At 38.9% G+C, this 20,889-nt stretch overlaps 1 protein-coding gene across 1 annotated transcript; it reads right to left on the bottom strand.

The window, feature by feature from the left end:
• Positions 1-633: 633 nt before the first annotated feature.
• Positions 634-20,885, bottom strand: Apip (APAF1 interacting protein). Its single transcript, XM_010612601.3, has 7 exons — positions 20,714-20,885; positions 10,906-11,006; positions 6,372-6,420; positions 5,110-5,227; positions 4,427-4,562; positions 1,449-1,616; positions 634-903 (listed from the first exon to the last, which is right to left on the bottom strand). The coding sequence occupies exons 1-7, from the start codon at positions 20,768-20,770 to the stop codon at positions 804-806; spliced, it is 729 nt and encodes a 242-aa protein (XP_010610903.1). The 5' UTR covers positions 20,771-20,885; the 3' UTR covers positions 634-803.
• Between the last annotated feature and the right edge of the window lie 4 nt (positions 20,886-20,889).

Raw genomic sequence — 20,889 nt, 5'->3', positions numbered from 1 at the left:
TGAATTTGCAATAATCTCATCATATGAGGGAAGGATATTGTTTTATAGGTCGAGTACCCCTTGTCTGAAATGTATAGAACCAGAAGTGTTTTAGATTTTTTTTTTTAATTTTGGGATATCTGCATATACACTGTTTGAATTTTGGACTATCTGTCCCCAAATAGCTTGGGGACAGGACCAAGTTTAAACATAGAACTCATTTGTTTCATGTGTAACTCAGGCTGAAGATAATTCTATGCAGTATTTACAGTGTACCAGCATTGTGACAGTGCCTTGTCACATGAGGTTCAGGTGTGCAATTTTCTACCTATGTCTCCTGAGTGTGCTAAAACATTTCAGATTGTGGATTTTTGGATCATGGGTGCTAATAAGCCTGAAGAGGGAAACATTAAAATTTAACAGGGAAAATCTATAAAATTGTTTTGACATTAAATGTTATGTGCTATGATTAAAATAAGAAAATGCCCATTCCCTAATTAAGTGGAAAGTTTCCAATGAGTTCTATTGTCATTAGCAGCTTTAAAGATTAAAACTAGGACACATATTTTGCTGTTACAAAGTTCAAAATAAACATAAGAAAACACTGGGTAAAAATTTTTTAATTCCATCACTCTGCCACTTAAAAATACAAGAATATAAACAAATATACAATGGCAGAAGACATTAGGCATGAACACCTGTGGTATATAGTGACAAAGTAATGGTATCATACAAATTTCAATTTATTCAAAAAATAATCAAGTATCAGTAAAGTAATAGTTGCATTTAGGCTTCTATTGTATATAATTAAACTTTCATTTGGCTTATACAATTCCATTTTCTCCAACTGGGAGCTGGGTAGGATCAAGGCCAACTTTCTTCATGGATACAGCAATATCAAACAAATAGTCATAGCACTCACACCTGTAAGAGAAAAAAGCAAATAGGATTGAAGGTGTCTACTGAAACAGTTCTCCAGGCCTAAACAACCACAGCTCTCCTCTTCAACCAGTTACTTCTGCACTGTTCCTAGTACCTATACATTTTCCCCCTCAGTTCTAGGTCAAAATTTTCTCATTTTGTCCCAAACAATTTGAAAACATGTAAAGGAATCACACTGAATCACGCAATAGTATCATATACTTCTCAGGAAATAAAAGAATTTAAAATATGCTACTGATACAATCTTATTTTTTACTGTGTGCCATTTTTTGAAATAAACCTTGTATTACTTAGGATCTGCTTCTGTTCTTTGTATCAAAGTCCACAGAACATTTCCAGATAAGAGCTGATATCATAAATACATCTCAATGAATCAATACACTAAAATTCGAATATTTCTAACTCGTAATGATAAACTAAACTTCAACCAATGTGACCAATCCAACGTTTTAGATACTAAAACACAGTTTGTTCATTTTCACATGTAGAGTGTGGCAATACCCCACGGTTCTCCTATTTGTGCTTACATGGTTTTAGCCTTCTCCCAGGTTTCTCCCCACACATATACTCCATGGCGCCTGACGAGCACTGCACAGGAGTCAGGGTACTCATTCATTGCACGAGCCATGCGTTCCTTGAGGTCCTTCTCTTCAGGAGTGTTCTCAACAATCGGTACCACTAACATATCATTGTATCTGTAAGATGAAGCAAGCCATTTTCCTCCATTCAAACAAATAAAGATCCTCATGTGCACAGGGCATCTGTAATTTTTTCAAGTTATCAGCCACTGTCTCTGGAAAGCAACTCCAAGTTATGAACAAGATGCTGCATCCTATTCTGTATATCTTGTAGAGACATCTGTATCCCAAGGTACACCTTGGGAATGTGGCAGGCGATCCTAAGGGGTGGAAATGTGTATGGTGTATCAAAACCTCACATAGAAATCATCAAGATTATACAAGTATTTCCTTGTATAATCGTAATTGTATAAGCGGAGATAACCGTAATATTTTTAACAGGAGATGGGAAATTATAAATCTCGATTCAGAAGCAAAGGAATGATTAAAAATATCATCTCTGCAGGACTCCAAAGTAGCCTGGACAGGCACATCAATAAATACAGGTGTGGTTTGTGCAATGGGATAGAAAAATCTTTTAGAAATAGCTACTAAGAGCATGATAATACTTTTAGAATATCCTCCAATGTATAGCATTAGAACTTCTTTTATTTCTTTCTTCCCAGTAAATGCATGCCATGTGATCTGAAAGTAATAGTGTTCAAACAACTGAGTTACCAATAAATCCATTCTTAACATCAAATAACCAATGTAAACTCAGACAAGTTTTTCTTTTTACACCAACTTCTCTTGAACTATTAAAGTAACATCTGCCTTGCCCACCTGTGTGTAAACCTAACCAAAAAATAATTTTTTTTAACCTAAAGTGTTATCAGTAATATCAGCAATTGCTCCTTCAGGACAGGCATAGACTACATAGCTGTTGTGTGATTAAAAACTTGACCGACCATTATTACTAATGGTACAGAGTTGCCTCTTTACTTCACTTTAAATGAAACAGAGGTAATTATAAAATATCCTTAAGTATAGAAGAAATGAATTGCTAGTCCCAAATCTTTCCTAAACATGGTTAGGAGAACCATGAACTTTTCCTCTAGTATACATCAAACAGTCAGAAATATTTCTATGTGAAAAATAACTGCACAGAAAAATAAGACTTGAAAGCTAATTCAAGCCAGTTCCTCCATCTCACAGACAGGCTATGGATCCTGACTAGTTAATGTGAGCATGCTGGGATAGCCCTGTGATCGGCAGTGTTCTTGACACTCTACAGACATGAGGATTATATCAGCACACGTTAGCCTCCCCTGGCAAAAACTAAGTATTTGAAAGCTGGTTTTCTGTGTGTGTCCGTGCGCGCGCATGCGCATGCACTAGGGATTGAACCCAGGGCCCCATATATGCTAAGCACATGCTCTTAACTGCTGAGCTACACATCCAACCCTGCATTTTTTTTTGAAAGACAGACTTTTCTCCAAGAAAAGCGTAAAGAATGGTAAAGCTCCATCTTTTCTTTCTTCTTCCAGTTTTTATTGGCCCTTTTCTTTTGATTTGTCTTAGGCTTCACCCCAGATTCATGTAAAATATCACTGTCTCCTGAGCTGTGACAATGACCTATTACTCATTTTTCAATGAGGCCAAAATAAAACTGCAAAGGGCATCTTAAAAGAGTTTTGGGCTGGGGTATAGCTCAGTGGTAAAGTGCTTTCCTAGAAGGTACAAAGCCCCATGTTTAGTCCCTAGCACCACAGGAACTTTTTATTCTTCAAATTCTGAAACATTCAAAATAACACATAAAAATATGTTATGAATAAGAAATAACATCTTTTCACTGATATCATTCTTTCTCCAAAAAAATTCCAAAGGCTCTCTATTACATTTTGTTCTGACCTCACCTTTCTCCACATTCTTCTGACCTATTTTTATTTTTTCACCAAAGCAATCAAAAGCACATGAAAGCAACGCCAGAAAGCCTCTCCTTCAAGACCCAGAGATAGAAAAGACAATATGGGGCCAATTTTCTTTAGTATATATACTTTTCCTATTAACTTTTATAATAGGTGTTTTCACAGTGTTGAGGAATGCTTTAGGCACACAATAAATATTAAGTGAAATCAAATCAAATGAACTTCTCAGTACACCAGTTGAAACATGTACATTCTATTAATTGCACTGACAATAAGACGTTGCTGTAAAAACACTTTAGTACAACTGGTATCACTGTCCTCTAAACAAGGCGAGCTATCAGGCTCTTTAGGAATTTAAGAAAAGTGATGGCTCAGGCTGAAGGCAACAAACTTAAAGTGAAGGTTTAGCTTGTACCTGGGCAATGAGGGCATGTTTCTTCCAGCCATTATATCCTAGATTTACGAATAATGACTACAATTTTTTGGGTGGTGGATATATTTAAATTTATCTACAAAGTTCCCGTTCTATTCTTACCAGCTGTGCCACCTTCTACACTGGAAAATTCTAAAGCTTAGTAATGAACTTAGTTGAAACGATTAGAAAACTTTTATAAACATTAACGTGTTTGAGAAATACTCAAGTAAATCAACATGAAGTCTGAACTCTAGTTAGGTTCAAGCCTCATGAACACAAAGTAAAGACGAAGAGAACTTGATCTCCATCAATATAGGGTCAAAAGTTTTTCATCTCTAGCAATCTGAGCCAAATTTTGTTTTTCATTTTGCTATAACAAACACTTCATTGTTTGTGCTGCTAATAAATTCCCATAGGTGATGAAGGGCAGCAGAAGCTTTGTGCCACTGAGAATAAACCTGGAAGTGTAATATTAAGTGGGGTATTATTTAATAAAAGATACCACAGTATATCATCATATGCACAAGAGGATCCACATCCTATTTACCAGAGAAGGAAAGATACTTTTTACATCACTTAAGCAAATAAAAAAAGGACAACAATACCTATAATACCCTCCAGAGGTGCATTTCCTTATCCCTTTTATCATCTCTTGATGTGTAATTTTAAACTCTCGTCCCGGAAAGAGAAGGGTGGCCATGACAGCAGCTTTAGAGTGGGTATGAATCACTGCACCTGCTCCTAAGGAAGGAGAATCAAGTCAGTTTTCAGGGAAGATAATCATGCTTTCTTTCTCCCCCTCTGCGCTATTGGGGAGTGAACCCAGGGCCTTTGCACTAAGCCGTAGTCCCAGACCTTTTTATTGTTTTAAACTGTGAGACAGGCTCTTACATGGCCGCTAAGCTGTACAGGCTGGGCTCAAACTTCAACCCTCATACCTCAGCCCTGCAAAGTGCTGGGATTCTAGTGTTTCGCCACACCTGCACGATGTACAGTATACCTCTTAGAGTAAAAATACCAATACATATACATATCTATGCACATGTATTTATATAATATATATAGTTACGGACTTTATTTTTTCTGGCATGGAATAATAAGCTGGTGCTGGGTAGGAGGGTAAATGGAACGATAATGGACCTTCTCCATAAGCTCACGTGAGAACCGAATGAGTTAAAATAGTTCATGTCTTTGTATATAGTAGGTATATTGGCTCCAATAAGAATTACTATCACTTAGGGAGCCTATTCTGCAAATATTCTTTATGGCAAATGCATTTTCTACATACCTCTCATTGTATAAGCATTCATGAAAAGAGGAGTACATTGGCTTTTTTTTAGCTTCTTAGATTCTGGAGGTCCACTTATATCCTGTTCGTTTATATCACAAACAAACATGTCTTCCGGCTATTTATAGAAGGAGAAAGCAAAAAGAAAGGCTTATACAATTGTCATTGAGAGATGCCCCTGTGTGTGTGTGAACATACACACATATAGATGAATATCCATACACACAAATAGGGTATGTATGTGTATATGAAATAGCACACACACACGTATGCACAGTGTTAATATATGTATATTCATGTTTAACTCACATTTTAAATACTCATGTTGTTTTTCAAAAAATGTTATCAGTGTTAAAAAAGTTTTCCTACAGATAAAAATATTCTCTTCTTTAGAATTTGAAGGAAAAGGCCGGGGATTTAGCTCAGTGGATCCGCTGCCTGCCTCACAAGCTCCTGTGTTCAATCCCCGGTAAACACACACACAAAAAAAAAAAAAAGAATGTGAAGGAAAAAATATTGACATAGAAAACTATATGTAATGTAATAATGTTGCTGTCATTTCTGATTTAGCTTAACTTTGTCCTATAATTCTGCAACTGTATTTCAGGGAGACAATACAAAGAAATCAATATTCCCAGAAGGTTATTACATTTTTTTTTCACATCTCATGAAGAGGAAAATTATAGAGTAAAACTTCATGTCTCCTGAGAAGCTTAACTGGTACCCAGAAAGGTTGATCTAAATAAGGTATATTACTTGCAGAGTTCTAAGGAAGCTTGTAAACCACAGATTTTTTTTCTTAGTAATGCATGTGTGTATTTCTCATTTGTAATTTTCATTGCCAGGGTTTATTACAGACTATGATATAGATGTTTTATTAATGAAGCAGCTTTTTTATTTTTTTTCTTGGCTTAGATAGAAATACTCTGTGGATGTTTTACCTAGATCTTGAGTATTACTCCAGCATTAACGTAGAATGTGATTTCTCAATGATAATGACTTTTTATTAGGATTAAGACTATGCTGTTCACTTTTGCTCCCTACAGACTCAATGAGATTTCAAAGCTTACATGGGTTGTTGCATGGAGGATACAAACCACCTTAAAAAAACATTAGTCAACCAATGTTTGTTGATTAGTTATTTAAATTATCACAATATAACCAACCACCCTTTAAAACTAACATAACCTTTTAGAAGTTTTCACAAAACAAAAGTAGAAGAGATAAGACGTTTGCGTTTATAAAGGATCCCTTTACTATACCTGAATTCGTTCCTTTTGCACGCCTGAAGGAGCAATGTAGATTTCATTGCTGGTAACATAAAACATAGACAATGGTTTTTATTTAACTAATTTTCTGTTTCTGCACAAAGTTCATCATAGTCCAATAATTAACATTCTTTATAAATCAAGTTATAAAAACAGCTGCATGGTTTAATTAAAGATTTAGGCTGCACAGAAATAATACCGAACTATTTTAATGCCTTTGTAATGCTGGTGGCAAATCAAAATGCAGGTTGCTTCTGTCTTCTACATTTTCATATATTCTTATTTCTTTTAATGGTGCAAAATCTATGGTAACAACCAGGTTTTGATCTCGTTAAGAGGAAAGAAAAATCTGAATATTTAAGTTTTTAGCACCTTAAAGCTTGAATAAGCAGAGTTTATCCTCTTATATGTGAAATACAGTCACTCTAGAACTCAGTAAGGGGAAAATAAGCTCGGGAGGAGGTTTCTGTCGTGCAAAGAATCAGGTTTAATTTTATTGCTTGAGACACCTATTAAAAACTATGAAGTCCAGAGCCCTCTGCTGGACAGTTTCTTATATTACAGCATTAATACTGGATTAGCTTGCCTTTTTGAAAAGCTCGTTTCTTGGAAAACATATAGCAATAAGCTTAATATTTTCAAGAAGTTAAAAATATCAAAAGGATGGTTATAGGTGGAGATCTCTTTGCTATAGGACTTTATGTTAAGGGAGATGCTACACCCTGTCATTTTTTTCTTCAAAATTTAATTTTCAAAATGTTCCCTAATCTCTTAACCCTCAACAGGGTCCTTTGGCTCGCTTATCAGTTTCAGCTGCTGACAGTATTAACGAGCTGGGATGTAAATGCAGACCAGGGGAACGCTGATGCTCTAGCTTCTGCCACTGAAATACAGACACAGGGACACTGCCCAGCGCTTCGTAGTGAGAATGACAACAAGGACCTAAGGCAAGCTGTCGATTCTCGGTTATGAATAAACCCATAAACTTGGAACTGACAAAAATGTCAAGTACAATGAAAGTTTCTTTCAGGCTCCATTGGTAAAGCCTAGAAAATAAGTCTTGATAATGACTGAAATCCAATGCAGAGTAAGCTGCACGCACACATTAACTTTCCTGAAGCAGTGTTTGAGAGCCCTGAGATGCAGGGTGAGAGAGAGGCATTGCCCTGGAACCAGCGAGGATGGCAGGAATCATTCTGTAAAAGGGGCTCGTTGCAAACACCAATGGTCTACATCTTTGGTCCTTGCACAGCACGGAAGAACTCTAGAACCACAGGTGGTACGGCTGACGCACTCCACAGGTGAGTGGACCCACATCTTCTTGGAGAGGGAGCAATTTATATAGTCCAGGGGATGGACCCAGATATAGCACAAAATAACCTCTGGCAAATAAAATCCATCTACAAAGTAGGAGGACCAAGGTATTTACTCTGTTTATTACAAAGATTGGACTTGGTAAGTTTATTTTTATTACTGTCTTTATAAAGTAAATTTTGATCAACTTTGGGCAATTAAAAGACTAGCTAAATACTTTTAGACAAAAATGTACTAAGCCCTACAAAGAAAGAAATACTTGGATAAACTATAAAGATGACAGAGCTTTTATTTTAAGAGAGAAACATGCCAAAGACCAAAGTGAAATGTTTATTTGGTGCTGTAAGCCACAAATTAAAAAAGCACTTTTAATTCTAAGGTATTAATGTTTGGTATTTATTTTTATACTCCCTGCTCTTTTACGGTGTTGTAAGCAGGGAAACAAAACCCAAGAGTTCATAATACATTTATGTTCAATTGCTTCGCTTTTTATTTACTCCCTGGTGGTTTAAAAATATCATTTAAATCTTACTATGCCTCAATGATCTCATCTGTGAGTCGGGGTTATCAAATGTAATCCTTACTAATAGCATACAACAAGATTAGTGTCTCTGATATATACAATGGACCCTTGACTTACAAACTTGATCAGTTGCCAAGGCTGGCTGTAACTCAAGTTGGTTTTAAGTCGATACAGCTGAGATGTGGATGGTGACCCAGGTACATGCTACTGAAAACAAGAGGCAGATGAATCTTCCAGTGACCTAATTAATCCAAGTTGTTCGTATGTCAGGCTGGTCTTAACTTGAGGGTCCACTGTACATTAAAAGACAGCTTGACAAGCATAATAGACAAATCAGAAGGAGGAAACGGAGGCCCAAGAAAATAACAGAGCTCAAGGTAATTCTGAGACACTCAGCACCCATTGTGTTTAGTTTACGTCCTTGTTTACGTCCTTAGCACTCAAATTTAGAATTTCTCATTTTCATACTGTAAAACAGTGGATCCTCAAGTTACAAGTTGCCTGACATACAAACAACTTAGGTTAATTAGGTTAATGGAAGATTCATCTGCCTCTTGTTATCAATAGCGTGTACCCAGGTAAACATCCAGATCTCAGCTGTACTGACTTACAACCAACTTGAGTTACAGCCAGCCTTGGGAACCGATCAAGTTCATAAGTCAGGGGTCCACTGCACATCCTTTGGTATCACTTACCAGTAGTGCAAGCTGGAATGGTTTCAGAAAAAACCTGAAATCAGTCAGTCATTCTGTATATCCAAACAGCTTACTGTCATATTATTCTAGAAACATATGTCACCTACTGAGTTTGCATTTCACTCCAAATTCATTTGCCCCAGAAGTCAAAAACAATCACTAGCAACACGAAAATGATATTGCTGATAAAGCTAGTGAATGACGTGGGCTCACGAAGCATTTCAAGTATTAGAGGCAAACTCAACATTTTGCTGGGAAATACTCCTTTGTGTAGAGCACAGATTTAGTAACATCCAGTGCCCTCAAACTGGCTCTTTTCCATCTGTTGCCTGCAGGAGGAGCTCCTCACCTATTAAGAATCTAAGGGAAAAAAAAAATTTGACACTGATGCAATTTCCTTCAACTTGATCATAGTGCTATAAAAGCCATTTAATTTTAAAAGATGTGCCAGTAAGCAGTTTCAGTGGCCACACACACAATCGAAGTGCATGGATTAATGCAGTTCTGCTGGAATGAATAGTCCTTTATGACTTCCTGCTGGAAAAAAAAACAGTTTTTTTTCAAGTTCATGTTCCTATCTTTAATTTTGCTGTTTCATTTTTTTTAATAGAGCTAGTTAGAAATGGTTATTTGAGCTCAGTTTAGTAGAGCACTCTATTTTGTACATGTAAAAACGGTTTTCTGCATACGCAAATAAGCAGTAGTTAAGCGAAGGCAATACTGAGTATGATTTCTTATCAACAATATAGCAGGAAAACCAAATTGCTGGGACTCAATTTCTAAGTGGGTAAGTGAAACAAGAATAAACTGTTGTTGGCATAGGGTTAACTGTGAACAGGCCAAGTTGGAAGCTTTAGCAAAATAATCTAAAAGCTTACGTAAGGCTGAAAGGACACAAGAGCCAGCAGGGTAGTGGTGAGAGCGCACACAGACAGACTCACAGATCCAACATGCAGGGCGCGATCTCACTGGACTCAGAGCATTCTTACATCCACAGTTGCCCCGGCTGCAGGCAGGGGCCCGCTTGCTACTTCCCACTTTCAATTAATATTTCACAAATTACTTGGTAATTTGGAGCAGCTGGAATTAAAATCTCATCATCTTGTGGTAATTCCTTTCGTCTAACATGTTCTGATTTTATCTTACTTTCCATTTCTTATCATGCGATGGAGTCTCCCTGGGGCATTACTATACATATATGTAATCGATAACATCGACATTTTAAAAATCCAATTGTGTTCAAGAAAGTGAATTAGGATAAAGAAATAAATCAGCATCGCTCAGTTTAATATTCAGCCTCCAGGCAATGTTATTCTTAAAATATTTCAGGAGGAAAAACAGTAATTTTATTTTGGCAACCTGTGAGAGAATGAGACTCCACAAGCTTTATTCTCACTGTTAGTAAGGTATTTATTCTTCACCTTCTTGGAGAAAGATATTGATTAAATGTAATAAACAATAAAAAACTATTTACTCTCAGTTTCAATTTAAGTCCAATTCCTTATTTTGTTCTCTGAGGAATAAAGACTAGCAGATACTATGTCCATTAATAATGATATATCTGCTTAGATAACATAGATTTTCTTATGGAACAATAAAACCATTTTTAGAATTTTTAGTGGTTAGTAATCTATATTTAAGTGACAGTAAAATATTACCTGAACCGTTGAAACAAATCCTATCTAGAAAGGATTTTTTATAATTTCAGACATACGACTACGGTAGCATATTGTCTACCTTTGATACTCCAAAGACTAAGGACTAAATTATTCTGATTAAAATCTGTGGTTCTTAAATCCTTAGGTATTTATGATAATTACAACTTGACCACACGGGTTCCACTTATGCGTATATCCACTTGACCAGTTGGAAAATAAATGCCATCAGTCTCACACCAAATTGATCACCAGCCGTTCACTTGCCATGCCACAGGACAAGCTCCCTGGGGCCTATTCCAGTGGAGAATTCCTAGGGATGAAATCAGCCAGAAACTTACCCACGCTTCAAGCTAATCCCTCCTCCAGTCCCAGTGACCCAGCCCAAATGGTAAAACTGTTTGCAAAGTTCTGGAATCAGGTATCTTGGATGTTCCTTGTCCTAAAGAAGAAAATGATCTTTAAAATGGACACTTTTATTAAGTAATTACTCTAGCTGGCATTTCTAACAAGTAGTCAATTTAGGGAAGGTTAAGAAAATCTACCATACGGGGATACAGGGAGGGAGAAAACTGTACAAGTATATTTTGTTTTTAATGTGTAGAAAATGGATTTACTACATTGCTTGGTAGCCTAGGATTATTCAGTGTAGGACCACACAGTCCAACAGTATGGAACAGGCTGCAAGAACAAGGCAAGGAGGAGCATTATTACAAAGGCCTACTGAAATGGCTCACAGAAAACAGAATCTAGTGCCAAGAACGAGCTTTGGTCTATTCAGAAAATGCATTTGTGCAAAACATCTTATTCAGTGAAGGCATGAAATACCATGACTGTTTCGACACATGCTGTTTTGGTTCAATTTTATTTTAGTTTTTTTAAAGGTGCCGTCTTTTTTCCAAAGTGAATGTATTATTTTCTTTTATTACAAAACCAATATATGCTCATTATGGAAAAAAAACCAAGCAAACAGCAAAACAACAACAACAAAAAAAACCCACTCAAAAATCACAATTAATAGTTGCTGGAGCCATTTCTATGACAATATGCATTTACAGGAGTACTGTATATGCATAAATAGTGGGGTAGCATCAACTTTACATCTAAGCCCTGTAATCTACTTCTTTAGAAAAAAACATACCAATGCCCCCCCGTACAGTTTAATGAAGACAAGTAAAAACACAATAAGTTCCATTTTTCTCAGTATGGTTCACAATCCTTAATTTTTGAAAACAAGTCAAAGTGCTCAATAATTATGTTTACATATATTTTTAAATAAACAGCTGAACCTGCAAGAAAATAAGGTTTCACAAGGCCATTAAAGAAATGACTAAGACGATCTGGGGGGAAGCTCTAAAGTCAGAATTTCCGTATTTGTAAAGCTCAGGAGACCTTGAGCTTTGATTCTGATAGAAATCTGAGTTAAAATCCAAGGCTCGCTAAAAATTCAGACATCTAATGGAAAAGCCATGCCACCCAAGCTGGAGACCTCAGAAAAGCACAGCAAGAAGCTTGACTTTGTTGGCCTTGGCTCTGGGTAAAGAGGAAAAACATGTCTGAGTCCAATGAAGGATCATTATTTATCCAACAGACTGAATTCTCAGCTACTTAACTTGATACCTGAAATTATGGTGTTTCTAAATCTTTGATTCATTTGAGGTAAGTATTAAGAATGATAATCAATGTAAATTAGAAACATGAGAACCTGGAAGAACTTTATTTTTGGTTTTGGTTTTTGTGACAAAAAAAAACAAACAAACAACAAACTATGTAGTTCAGGCTGGCCTTAAACTTATGGAGATCCTCCTGCCTCAGTCTCAAGTGCTGGGCTTATAGGTGTGCGTAACCTCACCTGACTGAAGCCTGGAATTTTTTTTAAAGTTGTGGTTCAACACAGGCTTAGGAGTTACCAATTTAGTCAAATCCACATCATACCACTCTTCTGTTATATGACTTTAGGTCTCAGTTTACTCATCCATAAAATGAGAAAGTCACAGGGAGTAAAATGACATACAGTGGATATAAAGCACCCAGCACAATGTTTGACACAGTCAGTGCTAGTTTATTTTTCATTTTACAGGGTTAAAAATTCTTGAATTAAAATTAACTTTATTATTACTTTAAGAGTATATTACCTTATATCTGTCTTTTAGAAATCTAACCAAAATTATATATGCCCCATATAATTTGGGTTTTCCTTTTTTAGGGACATAAAGGATATTTTAATTACATATTAAAGTACAGCTAATGGGAAGACTCCTGCAGTTTTCCAATCCTTAAAAGAAAATTTGCACAGCAAATTGCAACATTATAGAAAATGGTCTGTTATTATGGGTCTCCCCTTCCCTTTTATCTTTTCTGGTAGTGAGGTATTATAGCAATTAGGCAGCTCCTGCTACAGGAATAACAATGATCAGGCAGATGTTGTTAATACATTTTCACTCAGTTATTACCATCTGCAAAATTATAATGAAAGGAAAATAATCAGATAACAGGGACCAAAAGAGGAAATGCAGTCATTTAAATAATTCAGAATCAGAAAGTAAAATCTGGGATAGATATATGTATCTATATATAGATATAGATATATACACAAGAAATAACAAAAATAAAACTTTTTCTGTTATGGTTAGATCTGGTTTTCAGTCAGAATATGAAATTTGTATATACAACTACTGATTGATTTACAACAGAGGTTCTATAGTGAGAAACATATTTAATGGTACTTAGTATATATTAAAAATTTAAAAACCTGAAAGGTTTTTGATTCTCTGCTTCATTTTTCCCATTTTTCAATCTAGTTATTTTAAGGAAATCAGCGTTGTCACTGAGATATCGATTCGCAGTCAACTTGGGTTGTAATTCCCTCCCCAACCCTATATTTTTTTTAACTTAAATCCTACATCTGTATTCCTTGGACATAAGTCTTCTTGTAGGGCTTTCACAGAAATATAAAGTGTGTGTGTGTGTGTGTGTGTGTGTGTGTGTGTGTGTGTGTCAGGCTGGGGGTATAGCTCAGTGCTTTGGATGTATACGGTATCCATCTTCAACACCACAAAAAAGGGCCGGGGGTCAAAATTATTAAACTTTTCAATTAATGAAGAAATCAGTAAAATGTAAGAATTGGTTGAAAAGAGAATTCAACACATTCACATGTGACTCATCAGGAACCCTGAAGTTACATATAAAATTGGGCAATATCCACTGGGTTACAATAACGTAAATCTCCACTGAAGATAAACTGCATCACTGCAAATAATAATCATCGGCACCGCTGTTAGTATTTTGTAATTTACACAGCTGAAAAGTAGCTTAAAGATAATCCTGAAGCAACCAGTAATCTTTATGGTTCGTCGTAAAATTTTTCCTGACAGTGGCCTCTGGAAGGGACGGATGCATGCGTGGTAAAGTTTTCAGGATTTTGTCTCCATGTTTCACCTTTGATCCTTTCTGTGTGTCTATCTGCATCTTTCTGCACATCTCTGTGCATCCTGGTTTTCTCAGAAATGCCACCTATGTTCAAAAGCCCTCTGTCTCCTTCCACTTTTCCCACACTAAAAAAACCCTTCTTTGTATCAGTCAGGCAGGGACCAGAAAGTGAAGACACGGAGCCTGGTTTCAGCTCTGACTGCCACACCCCACCGGCTCTGTGTCCTCGGGCAAATCAGTGGCACTTCTGGGCATCAGCCTCTGTCTGTTAATGACCTGGATCCAAGATTCTCAGTCTTCTGAATTTCAAAGCCAGTTTTCTTTTTTCTTTTTTTAATTTTAGGGAATGACATATGGTTCCAAAATCATGTAATTAATTGTATTTCATGATTACATTTTTTAAAAAGTATATTTTAACATAAAAAGAGTAAGAAGGAGAATGTCAGAATAAAAGGTAGTCTTTTAAATTGAATGCAATAAAACTTTGTAAAATTCACGTTTCTAGTGTCATTTTTTTTTACTTTGCAACAGTTCTGGTAAAAATTCTCTCAGGGACTGACATTGGCAGTATAAGAGAATCTTTTCCTTATTTGTTCTACTTCCCTGTAATTTCTCCTCCTACTCCAGCTTTCCCTTCATTCTACTGTGAGTACTTAACTAGTACCCTACTTTGATTACACAACTGCATTTCCCCAAATCATCTAATGCTCAGATACCACCCTCTTGGTCTGTTCAGTCCTTTTTTGCTCCAATTTAAATTTTCAAATATTTTCTTTTCTATAAATCTCCCAGTTCTAGTTAATCTACTTGTGGTAGCCAACCTAGGAGATGGCCCTTAAGTATCTCTGCCTCCTGACAGTCACATCCTGGAGTGTGGTCCCTTCCCACTATACCCAGGTTGATCTGGATTACCAACAGGCAACAGAAGATTAGAGCAGGAATGATTTGCCAGGCGTGGTGGCGCACGCCTGTAATCCCAGCCCTAGGGGGGCTGAGGCAGGAGGATCGCTGTGAGTTCGGGACCAGCCTGGGCTACATAGTGAGTTCCAGGTCATTCTCAACTACATAGCGAGACCCTGTTTCAAACCAAAACAAATAAAAAAGGAAAGACTGTAGCTTCTAGCTTGGTTGATTTCCCTCTAGGGATTACTGGCCTTGAGGGAAGGCAGATGCTGTGGCCTGGGGACAGGCAGGCAGCATCCACACAAGCCTACTTGGTAAGGACCTCAGTGAGGCCTGCCAGACTAACCTGAGAGAGCTGAGAAGCAGAGGCTGCAGGCTGCAGTCAGGCCTTAAAGGACCATAGCCCCACCTCCACCTAACTGCCAACTCCTGAGACCTAGTCAGAATTTGAGCTCAGCTGCTCCTGGAATCCTAATCCTCAGAAACTGTAGGGGGCGGGACAAGCAGCTTGTGTTTTCAGCTGTTAGGTTTTGGAGTCATTTGTTGCATAGCAAGAGATTACTGAGAAATGATTTCCTGCCAGCCAAGAATTAACATCTTTTAAAAAAAGTTCTGCTCGATCATGTACTATATCTCCATCCAACTGTCAACCTTTATACCACTGGCAAGTGATCAGACCTTCCTCCACATACACCACCAAATATGTTTTCTGTACTTTTCTTCTGGCATTTATCATATATTCCTTTCATTCATTAAATGCACTCATTTAGCACTGAGTGCTAAACACTGCGATAAGCGCTACAGAAACAAATATGAGTAAGATAAGGTCCTTAGCTTTGAGGAGTTCAGTCTGGCAAAGAAGTTCATAATCACAAAATGACGAAGCAATGTATAACACATAACAGCCAGAGCATCATGGGATCGGAAGCTACTGGTAGGAGGGAAGAACTGCTGGGCGGAGCTTCCTGGAGGAGGGAATGGCTGAGGTACAATAAGTCTTAAGGGAGGGAAGGAAAGGTAGGTTTCAGTCGGGAAAAACTCTTGGTAGCTGGAACTGGTTATATGTTAGGTTCTGTGAGGTACAAGAGGGAAGGAGGAAACATATAAAAAGATCTTGTGTGGTTTAATGCATGAGTTTGGGCTTTATGTTGTAGATGACTGAAAATCACGGAAAGGTTTAAACCTAAGAAGACATGATCAGATTTTGTTTCTGAAACCTTCTGTCATGACAGTGGAGAGAAGCAGCAGAAGGCGGTGATCAGGAAGGAAGCTGCTGAAATAGCTAAAAATGAATTTGAAATCAGAGATGGTGGAAATGGGTTTAGAAGAACATAAGTTAAAAAGAAAAGATGCTGAATGTGAAAACTGAAGTAGAGAGGAAGGCTTGAAAGACTCGAACTTTTGGCTGGCCAAGTAGCTGCGTGGAAAGTAAAGGTGTTCGTCAAGATATGAGTCTTTAATATTTACCAAGTGCTCATTATGTGCAAAGCACTTTTCTAGGCCCTGGGAATTCAGCTATCAACAAGACACAGGCTTGTCTAAGAGAATTTAGACTGGAGGGCAGTAGAAACATAAACAGGATAGAAAAAAATTGCAATAAGTAGTAAGAGGGAAATAAACAAGGGGCTTACAGAAAATGAGCAGGATTCAACTTTGACTGAAGTCATCACAAAGGCCTCTCTGAGCAATTTAAGACATAAAAGATGATGGGGGGGGAAACTAGTGTCTAGTGAATGTGTGTACATTTAAGCTTCGGTCTTGGGGAAAGGCAAGCGTTCAAGGCAGAGCAAAGAGCAGGCATGAAAGCCTTGGAATGAGAGTGCTTGACAGGTAGACCAGCAGAGCGATGAACTGCTGAGAGTGGTGGACAATGATTTTGCAGGGGCCAGAAACGGTGTTTGAAGGCCATGCTCATGAGAAAGGAATTACCAGTAAGACAGACAGGAGAGGGAGAGAAATAACTTTAGGAGAATGGCCTGAAGTTCCTGAGTACTGGGGGAGAAAGTGGGTTGCTTCCATTTTGTGATACCAGAAGTTGGGTTCATTGCCAAGCAGCCTGGTTTTGTGCTAGAAAGATCAGAGGCTCATATCTAAAAGATTCTGTTTTCTCAAGCACAAAAAAGGACATGAGCTGAATGACAGTGGGGGGACCTGCTATTAGAGACACGGTGACAGAGGAATGAAAATGGAAAACAGTCATTTGAGAAGTGGGACCTTGGAAAGTCCAACTATTAGGGAGCACAGGAGGGTTGTTGGCAATGCCAAGTGCTGCTTTAAGGTTCAGCCCCCCAGTGTGAAATGAGGCCACAGAGCGGTCTCCAGCAGTCACGGCTGCTCAGTAAAGGCACAAGGAAGGTAGGCAGCAGAGTTCATCCTGGCTAAGGGCTTTTCTAGGCCCTCCACAGGTAGTTCAACCACAACCTTAAGTGACGACTGTTTTAATGGACTGGGTTTGGAAGCCACATCAGAGTGGACATCACTGACATCCATTGAGATGCGAATGAAACGTGGAGGCATGGAATGCTGACCCTTTCCACGGTGCCGTTTTGGAGAAGAGCAGAACGAGAAAACAGAAGGTAAAAGTGGTTAATAAAGAGAATTTTCTATCACATGTAGTGGTAGTCAGCTCTTGGTCCCCCTATCAGGACACCTGAGATTTACAAAGGTTTATTTTGTCTCATGGCTTTAGAGGTTAGAGTCCACGATCAGGTGGACCCATTGATTTTAGGCTTTCGGTGGGGTTTCTGGAGGCCAACAGCAGGGAGTGTGTGGTAGAGCAAACTGCTTACCTCATAGCCAGGAAGCAAAACAGAGAGGAAGGAGCTAGAGTTTGTTAGCAGACACATTCCCCAAGACACAAGAACCTCCTAAAGGTACTATCACTTCCTGATAGTGCCATTCTGGGGGCTAAGCCTTTAAAACACAGGGGTCATTCAAAACCCAAACCATAGTACATGTTGGTGGGTATGACTAGGAGAGAGTAAGAAATTAATTGTAAAAGAAAGCAGAAACCTAAACAACAGGTCAGTCCTTGTGGACACAGAAAAGATGGAATTAGGAAAACAAATAATTGCCTTAAACAGGAAGAAGGGTAAAAGTACAGTTAAAGATATAAAAAAAATGCCACTGATAACAAGAATTGCTACCACTTATTGTTTGTTTGTGCTACATACGACTGTAAAGGCTTTACAAGACCGACTTTACTTTATCCTTACAGCAACCCTTCATGCCAGGAAAGATTAAGTAGCTTGTCCAAGACTATCCAGATAGTAAATGGCAGGTCCAGGATTCCAGCCCAGGCACTACTATTCTCGATTCCTAGTCCTTAACCTTTATATTATACTGTAGTTGGGAAGAGGAATAAATGAAATGTGAAAAGTTCACACCTTATAGTTTTCATTGGCTTTGTAATTTTGGAGACAAGATCATCTGGGAAAGAGGCCTCAGGGAGTGGATTAAGAAAGACAACAAGGTTTCTGGAATAGCCACTTAAGGGAATGGGAAGGAAGCTCCCCGGTGGTGCTCAGAGGCTAGTTGCGAAAGGGCACCATAATACTTGCAGAGACACCAACTCATGCAGTTGAGTAATCCCTTCTTCCTTCAGGTTCTCAGGAGCCTGGGTGAGAGGCATTCAGGCGAAGGCACTTGCCTATCATACAGTGTAGAGCATTTTCTGATAGAGGGAACACAGGGGAACTGTGATAATTATATTATGATGTCAACCTCAATATGAACTGTCTAGCAGACTGACCTGGCAGTTCCGGGTAGGTCCAGATGATTGATTTACTGAAGACAGAAGACCCACCACGGGTGTGGGTGGTACCAATAGGCTTGTAGCCTGGACGGAATAAAAAGGGAAAGTAGAAGGAACTTTTGTCCCTGCTTCTTCAGAGAAGCTCCAGTCGGATGCTATCTATTTTATGTTAAATCTGCTCCTCTAGTGAACCCTGGACACAGAACAGGAGCAGAAAGAGAACTGAGTGTGGTGAAGGGGTAGGGGTTAGGCAGGGTGGCTCCATCTATGGGAACAGTTGCTGAGGGGAGGGATAAATACTGATGGAACTATTAAGGACAAGAAAACAGACAGCAGGGATGTGAATGGCCTTATGTTGTAGTAACATCGTATATCAAAGATCAAATATCTACTTGGGGTCACCATACAAAGGTCACTGTGAAAGGTAAGTTAAAATAAAAATGGGAATAGTCCCCGTCTGATTTTTCTTCTCAGCTAAGCACAGCTCTCTGAAGGACAAGGAACATGATCATGCTTAGTTATACCCACTCCAGTGCTTTACTCAATAAACACTATTAAGAACTCATCTCTCAGATTAAGAAAGATACCGTATCAGAGGTTACAAACTAATATCTTGAGGACTAAATTGAACCCCTAGGAAATGTTTTATTCTGTCTGTGCAGTGCTTACAATTTTAAAATCAAGAGATCTCATACAAAATGTTTCTAGTCTTCACTCAGAAAAGCAGAAATGGACATTGGGCCCATAATCCCATATTGCAAAAAATGTTGGAGTTGTGTGATGTCACCTCCTAAAAGACAGGCCAAAGGGTGAACTTAGAATCTTTTTTGGTCTTCCTCTAAAAACTTGGGCCAATCCAAATGGCTAGATTCTCCACAAAACCCGGCACGAGTCACCGTTTGTTTGAAATTACCTTCCTCTTAGCAATGATTCCACCAACAGGTTGGTTTTACTTTCCTCATCCTTCAAACACACCTGCCAAACAGCCTCAATGATCTGTCCTGAGATAAAGTGTGGATGAGGAAGTGGACATGACCTGTTAATCACAAAGTTCCAGGACACGCACAGGTCAGTTCGCAAAGCCGAGTGGTAACTAACAATCGGAGTGCTATTTCAAGTCTCCTCAGGAACTCAGCACCAGGAGTGGGAAATAAACCCACTGTGTTGTCTCATGTTGGTCCACTCTCCCCTTGCAGAGTTTACTACTACTTTTAATTAGCCCAAAAACCCCTCTACACAGCATGTTTTCCTCTTCTACCTTTAATACAAAAACCTCACTACCATTTGCCTTTCTGTCCAGTTCTTTGTTCAAGACAAGAAAAATCTAGAAAACACCTCTAGCATAAGTCACCAGAACCCCAAAACCTGGTAACAGGACTGTATTCAAGATCTTTTCCCACCCCCTTGCCTATCCATTTTTGGTGTCCTCTTTACTAATTTATGAAGTCACTTTTTAAAACAAGATAATGACTCAAATGTGTAGAAATAACATCTCCAAGGTTTTATCACTTTGGGGGGCCTTGAGTCCTCATAGTAACGAAAAGAATAAAGCAGCTCATTTTAGGAGGGTGCCTTCTTTGCCTCTTATGCAGGGCGAATCGTATCATACCCAAATTATTTGTCTAATAGGTCTAGCCTCGCTTTGCAGTTCAGGCTGGCCTCAAACTCAGCCATCCTCCTGCACACCCACCTGACTTCTGGTTAAGGAAGAATTATGTCTCATAACCTAAGCTGAGGCAGGTAAGGTGCAACTCCAAAGAAAGGCGCTGACTCCGAGGCACAGCAACTAAACTTGAGGCGGTCAGTGCTCGCTCCAGTTCCGCTAGGAGCCTGAGAATTCCTTCTTCGGCCTGTCTTGCCATAAGCACCCCAGTTAAGTGGCCCAAATACTCTCACTCCGCTACCTTTCCGAGTCTGCAGCCCAGATCCCGTAGGACCGGGATGCCTTCGTCACCCACGCTGCCGCGGGTAAATCGCAGAGGCCCCGCCCCACATCCCGCGACCCCGCCCCGCTGCCTGGCCAGCGACCTCGGAATACCCGGCCTCTACGGGCCCACCCCTACCTGCGCTTCGTATCGCCGCGAGCAACAGTCTCCTTCTGGAGCGTGGCATCCAGACATGGCACTGGCGACGGGGACCCGCTGCCTCCAACCCCCGCACAACACAGCGCCTGGAACACCGCAAGGGCTCAAGTGCAATCAGGCGGCGCTAAGGGCAACCCGGAGGCGGGACGCATCGT

This window comes from Fukomys damarensis, unplaced genomic scaffold (genome assembly GCF_012274545.1).
Source record: "Fukomys damarensis isolate Sample0158 unplaced genomic scaffold, DMR_v1.0_HiC HiC_scaffold_27, whole genome shotgun sequence".
Lineage (NCBI taxonomy): Eukaryota > Metazoa > Chordata > Mammalia > Rodentia > Bathyergidae > Fukomys > Fukomys damarensis.
Note: the sequence above shows the minus strand (reverse complement) of the source record. Positions and strands in the feature narration are given on the sequence as shown.